This window comes from Pristiophorus japonicus, chromosome 13 (genome assembly GCF_044704955.1).
Source record: "Pristiophorus japonicus isolate sPriJap1 chromosome 13, sPriJap1.hap1, whole genome shotgun sequence".
Classification (NCBI taxonomy): domain Eukaryota; kingdom Metazoa; phylum Chordata; class Chondrichthyes; family Pristiophoridae; genus Pristiophorus; species Pristiophorus japonicus.
This window is the reverse complement of record NC_091989.1, coordinates 49,258,705-49,265,351: the sequence shown is the minus strand read 5'-3', so window position 1 is coordinate 49,265,351 and position 6,647 is coordinate 49,258,705. Positions and strand designations below refer to the sequence as shown.

The 6,647-nt window shown below is 41.2% G+C and overlaps 1 protein-coding gene across 2 annotated transcripts in view; it reads left to right on the top strand.

Annotated features, from left to right (window-relative positions):
* Nucleotides 1-233: 233 nt before the first annotated feature.
* hbp1 (HMG-box transcription factor 1) overlaps nt 234-6,647 on the top strand; it is a 60,101-nt gene continuing 53,687 nt past the window's right edge. Inside the window, exons 1-2 of one of the 2 annotated variants that reach the window (XM_070897434.1) lie at nt 267-311; nt 4,521-4,691. In XM_070897434.1, coding sequence (XP_070753535.1) covers nt 4,689-4,691 — 3 coding nt within the window. In that variant the 5' untranslated portion in view covers nt 267-311; nt 4,521-4,688. Of the gene's footprint in view, nt 312-4,520; nt 4,692-6,647 lie in introns of both variants that reach the window. The other variant, XM_070897433.1, reaches the window with a different exon arrangement.

The window sequence follows — 6,647 nt, the reverse complement described above, 5'->3', positions numbered from 1 at the left end:
GCAGGGCCGAAAATTGTCCAGCATTACAGCGGCACAAACCTGCAGTCATTTACACTGCGAACAAGTCGAGCTGCTGTCAACCGTCTCCATCCGGGGATTTTAAAGAGTGGGGGTGGGGCGGAATAGATTGTCTCCCGGCACACTCCGCGCGCTATTGTTTATTCCACCCGTGACGCGGACGACGCGTTTCTCCAATCGGATCCGTGCTTCCGTTGATTGACGTGGAGGCGCAGTCCAATGGGCGGGTGGTGCGATGAGGCTCGGAACCCGCCTCCACCGCTAGGGGGAACTCGGTAATGGCGACGGAGTTGGTGAGTGAAGTTCGGAGAATGTAAACACCAGGCAATGGTTCGGTACCGCAGGTCGCGTATTTGACTTTACCGGGCGGGGAACAGTAAAAAAAGGAAGCAGTTGTAGGCAGCAGGAGCTGCCGTGCGGCGGGGGCTGAGAGGCGGAGGGGGAGAGTGGAGAATTGTGACGTGTCGCTAATTGTTGAGAAGTTTGTTGTTTTTAATCGGTGACGCTTCTCCCATTCATTTTATGACAGCTCTCCGACCGTGTTTCACAATCCGTCAACTAACAGCGCTTCCCCGTCCGGCTCTCTTCCATAGAATATTTCGGTTGTTGTTTGAATTTGATGTTGCGGTGATTTTTGTGGCGGCTGTTTTCCCCGAAATTGTGAGGAGAAATTAGTTGGAGAATGTCGAGCGGCCGCGGGACAAATGTTGGGTGTCAGTTGGTGACGCTTGGTCGAGACCGAACTTTTTATTCGGCTTCGTTATTCAAAAAAATATATACGTTTATTACCGCCGACTTTAGTATCCTAGACTAGTAACATTTTAATGGCTCGGTATAGCACTGGGCTAAAACATTCCCCAAGTTGATGGTGACATTTTATCTACTTTTCGTCGGCATTGCGCGCGACAATTGTCATTCCTTTAAAAGAAAAACGTAGATTACATTTATAACATTTTGACATTGTCCGAAGACTGATTTGTTATTAAACTGCCTTGTTACGCAGTTCTGAATGAATGAGCTGACGCGCATGCGCACTGCCGTTTACTTGGGTGTGTGAGAGTCACATGATGATGTATTTAAAGGCTCTGCGTGTGTGAGCAGGATCCAGACGTTTGTTTACTGTCTGCATTCCCCCCATTCAATCAAGGCAAATCTTTTGCTACATTTGTTTAAGACTGCTGTTTTTGATCCCCGCCCGAATTTAACGCCCTCAATATTCAACATGTTGACATTAGGGACATGTTGAGTAGGAGGCTTCAGCTCAACGAGTGACGCAGATTGCAAACGCATTTAAAGATACGGAGTTCTGTTGCTTTCGGAATAATAGTAATCAAAATAAGTTACATTTTTAAATCAAAATGTGTCCATGGGTTGGAGGCATTATGCTTGGCACGTCAGGAAACTGTAAAACGGAAAAACTGAACTGAGGTTTTTGCAAATTGTGTGCGTTATAGTGATTGAATCAGTGGTGGATTACATTCGAAGGAAAGCTGAATTTATAACTCAGTGGCTGAAAACGGTACTGCATTGAATAATGCATTGTTCATACAATTGAGGTCAAAAATTTAAATGAATGGAAAGCTGAAAGTATAACACAGTGGCTGAAAACGGTACTGCATTGATTAATGCATTGTTTATACAATTGAGGTCAACAATTTAAATGAATGGATAAGGGCTGTATTCTTCAAGTAATTATATGTAACAAGAAGGAGGGGCAAGCTTATTTAAAATGAGGATATGTGTACTATTTTGGAGGATGTCTCCTCATTTTGTCCAGCTAGTTCTACCTCCCTCCATTGCATTTGCAAAGTCAAAGAGGATAGTGGCCCTGAAATTAATGGGGTTTGGGAGAGCAGTACAATGGTTTAAATCAGCTGGCGGGAGGGCTGGAATTTGGAATGAGATTCAGTTTCACCAGGCCCCTCTTTTTTAAGGTCTGATGGGCATATCTTGCCTGTCAAAGAGACTGGTCTGGTGGAAATCCTGTTAGTTCTGCCTTTAGTGGGGCCAGGGTGAAACATGGGTGTAATGACTATACTAATATGGAGCTGGGGGACCCAGTGCCAGTTTCCTTGTGGCAATCATGCTGTAGGGAAAGGGCTCCAGATAGATACCAGCATTTAAAAAAAATCTTCTGTCTGATCCTGCTCCATGATTAAATTCCTGGACCTCTGTGGGGAGGATGCGTAGGGAGCACCAATAAGTGGGCATGCACCCATTCCTTTTATACAAATAACCTTATCTCTGGGGATCAGGGCAGACTGGCAGGTGGTGGAGTGAGGATTCAGGAATTTCAGGACCAGTGAGTCTGTCACATCTGCCACTATTACATTGGCAACCTTTACTGCAGATGATTGATGATGCTTGAGATGAATTATACTTAGCCTGTTAATATCAATGCAAGACATTTTATGCATATGGTTCAATTGTGATTAGAATCCAAATTTATACTTATATTCTTATTTGTTTCCCAATTCTTATTTTCATTATACATATATTAAGAGCACTGCGAAAATGCTAGAAATATTTAGCAGACCTGTCTGCATCTAAGAGAAAAAGTAGGTTAACATTTTGGGTGTAGATCTTTGTCAAAAGTGGAAGAAAAGCAAATACTTTCATATAACTGAACAAACTGAAGAAGAGAGATAACAACAAATGAAAGTCAAGAATTTGGTATGGTTACTACTGTTATTAAAAAGCAGCTCATGGGATGAATAATATGCAGACAAAAAAACTAAATTCTGCCATATGGTAATAATGGTAAGCCAAGTCATCATATAATATAAAATGTATGTGGTTGTCCCGAGACCTTACATAAGTATGTAAAATTGAAAACATATACTTGAGTTGTTGATGGATCACAATCCAAAAGACCTTTAAAATGTCATTGGTCTTGGCTTATTGGTGACAGATAGATGAACCTTTTGTGTTCTGTGTCAGTAAATATGGTGAAATAGAACAACATATTGTGCATTGATATTATAGGCCAAAACAGTTAACGCTTGTATTTGGAATCACTCCCTGTTAATTGGCTGCCAGACAAGAATATATGATTCATTTAGCACCTATTTGAAAATTAATACTCAAGGCAATCTATGATGTGTTGGATGTAGCAGAAAAGGTACAAATCTGAATGACCAGAAATAAATGTATTACAGACCTATAATGTGATATGACCTCCTAAAGCTTGTCGATGGTCACCAAACTGCCTCTCTGATTTATATACTGAATGTGACAAATTATGTGCAGTTTGTGAATCCTTGTAATATTTGCCAAATACAAATGAGGGTCTGTGGTTGGACTGATGAGAACTGAGCGAGTCATTTGTAATGTAAGAAAAAGGAAACCTGAAGGGTATTAAAGAGTTGATGAGGTATTGTAGCATGATAGTGCACCCCTGCAGTTTTCAAACTTATTACTGTCAATGCCTATTGATGCCCCGTATACTTTGGCAATTACAGCATTATGACATAGGTAAATTTGCTGTTAAGATGCAATTTATTGCATTTTTATCTAGCTTCAAGAAGTACAAATAAATATCATCAAATTGTTTTGTGCCCAGTGGTTTCCCTAGTGGACAGTGCAGACAAGATTTAAGATGCCAGAATTAAACTGTATGTATAAGTTACAATAATTCAGGAAATACTGCAACCAAACTATTTTGAGGGGCTTAATGGTGTATACGCAAACCGTGAGTATGTTAGATAGGATGGCCAAACTATTCCATTTTGTGCTGACAATCCAACCCTTTGGAGAAAAAAAAGAAACTAAGTTCAATTTGAACTGACTTCACTGGTTTGTCCTATTTGAATTTTTTGTTCCTGGAAGTTTTGCAAGTGCTGTTCTTAGCACTGTCACCTTAATGGTGAATAAAACTAAAAATCATAGCACTTAGGATACTATTGACATATTTCTTTGTTCACTGCCATAAACTGAAGAGCTCATGCAATTATCTGGGAAACTTCCAAATCAGTTCTCTGACCTGCAGTACGTATCAGGCCATGGTAAGAAATTTAAGTGGAAATTCATGAATTAAAAATAATTGCAGCACTTAATAAATATATGTAACATATGCGTGAAATGTAGAATTTATGACCATCTCCAACCGTGCATGGCAACTATTTTGTTGTTTTCAGAAGTATATCAAGATTTGTAATTTATTACTGAATGACATTACTATTACATAGAACTGAATTAGAAATAAAAAGTTAATTAAACTTTGTAAATAATCGGATTGCAGCAGAATAGTTAGATGATGGAGCTGCTTGCTATATTCTGCTCATTAAACATTCTCAAGTTTCACAAGCTGCTTAGTACAATGCGAGAGTGTGTCAAAGCAGAGGTCAGAATCAGCAATACTTGCTGGATATCAGTGTTTTGGGGCTGCATTCCCAGTTCTCTTTCTCCCTGCCCCCCAAAAATATATATACAATTTGCATGGTGCTCTGACGTTATCAAACACCAGATAACTAAATTAAAAGTTCAATTTGTGTTTCTTTTAGATTTTGCTCTAGATGCAATGGGATGAGGATTTCTGTGTTGGGAGGAGCACCAGCAGTGAATGTACAAACCACTACTGGCTATAAACTTTGGATTCATGGTGCTGTTTTTCCATTTCTCACTTAACATAAGCGCTGTCTTCATGGAGCCAGGAAGCAGCTGCTCCGTGAATGGTAATTCTGAGTTAATAACTTATGGACCTTATCTCGATCCACTACCTGGATCAATGCTTGCCTTATTTGTGAGTTTGGCTTCATTAATTTGCCAATTGCCTTGTTTGTCAGGAGGTGGAATTAGGTGTATTATGCTGTCTCTTCTCCTCAGCACATTTGTCATGATGTAATGAGTCTGCTGACTTGGGAGAGCTACTGTTTCTGAAATTTCCAAATTTAGAGCTCCCCATGTTAGACTATTTGGCATGATGCAGTGGCTCTCTCAAGTCAGCAGACTCATCTCCTCAACACAGTTGTGTGTTAGGTCTTGGTTCAGTGGCAAGCATTAACCAAGACAACTGGAGACCAGCTCTGCTGCACAGACCTTGTGCGCACACATATTGCAGTGTGGGCTGGCCCATGCTGCCCCTGGGCCCTCGCCTCTTCTGGGCCCCGATCACGTCACTCTACAATCACTCGCCGCTCCTGCACCCCAACCTCACCGCTCCAACTGTACCTGCCCACGCTTAATCAGTTACCTGGACCTTGGTGACGTCCAATCCAGTCGCCCTCTTCACAGCCGTCGCTCTCCAGCATGCGCTGTACCTTGAAATGGTATGCTCCTTTGAAAGCCCCAACACACACACTATATACACGCACACACAATATATATACACACATGCACGTGCACACAATATATACACAAGCGCGCACACGGAGAGGAACCTGGGGCAGAAAGGGCGTCTCTGTTACTTCGTCGATCCACCCCCGCCACATCCCTCCCATTTCGACTTGTTAAAAGTGCTAAAAAGTACACAAGATCCATGGAAAAGTAATTAGAATATTTGGTTATTGGAGCTGTAGTTGCTCATAACTGCTAGCTTTAATCATTCTGGAGAGAGGTGAAAACCACTTCATATAAAACAAGGTCTGTACTTGCAATAGCCTGACTGTAATGGTATTGATGTCATAATGAAATTACTTAGATCCTTGTTTCTGAATCATATTTATGGTATAAATAGAGCATATTAATGGATCAAACACAGTTTATCTCATTCCTGAATGGGTCCACTTAGCCTGCCCATAAAATTATTCCCTTTTTACCCCGCATCAGATATCTCCATAAAAATGAAATTGAGTTATATTACAGGAAGGAAAGGGGGTAACTGAGCGGGCAGGTCAGATTGATCAATGGTCTCCTCCTGCCTAAAATGTAATACTCTGCCATGTATCACTCTCTCATACCTGCGCATTTCACGCGCTGGTTGGTTCACCCCTTACTTGTGTGACACCTATTAACATTGTTTCAGATATCATCATTGCTTACCAACTGGAACCTAATGAGATGACCAATTTAGCGGTGCCTCCATCTACAATTTAAACTAGAGTGCAATTACATTACATAGAATGTACAGCACAGAAACAAGCCATTTAGTCCAACTTGTCCATGCTCCACACAAGCCTTCACCCACCCCTCTTCATCTAACCCTATCAGCTGAAACTTCTATTCCTTTCTCCCACATATTTTATCTAGCTTCTCCTTAAATTAGGCTGACCATATCTCCCCGTTTTCCGGGGAAAGTCCCCGGATTAGGTACTGTGTCCCAAGCAAACAGCATCCCGGGAAGAGTCCCCATTTCAGGCATCTTCCACCATTCAACATGTGGTTCAAGACTTGGACACCTGTGAACTCATCCCATTTTGGCGTGGAAGCAAGTCATCCTCGATACGAGGGACCGCCTATGATGATGACCATCATGCTTCAAGCCTCTCAGGGAAGCAATACCATTCATATTTTGATCACAGAAACTTAGTTAAAAAGGCAGAATTTCCCACCACTATTTGATTCTGTGAAGTTTGTCAGCTGTAGTGCAGTGTATTTTCTAGACAGTTTGAACTGGTGTGAATGAACTTTTATTTTTTTTAAAAGCCAGAAAAATATTGTAGAAAATGAGCTGAATTTTAACAGAAGGACTG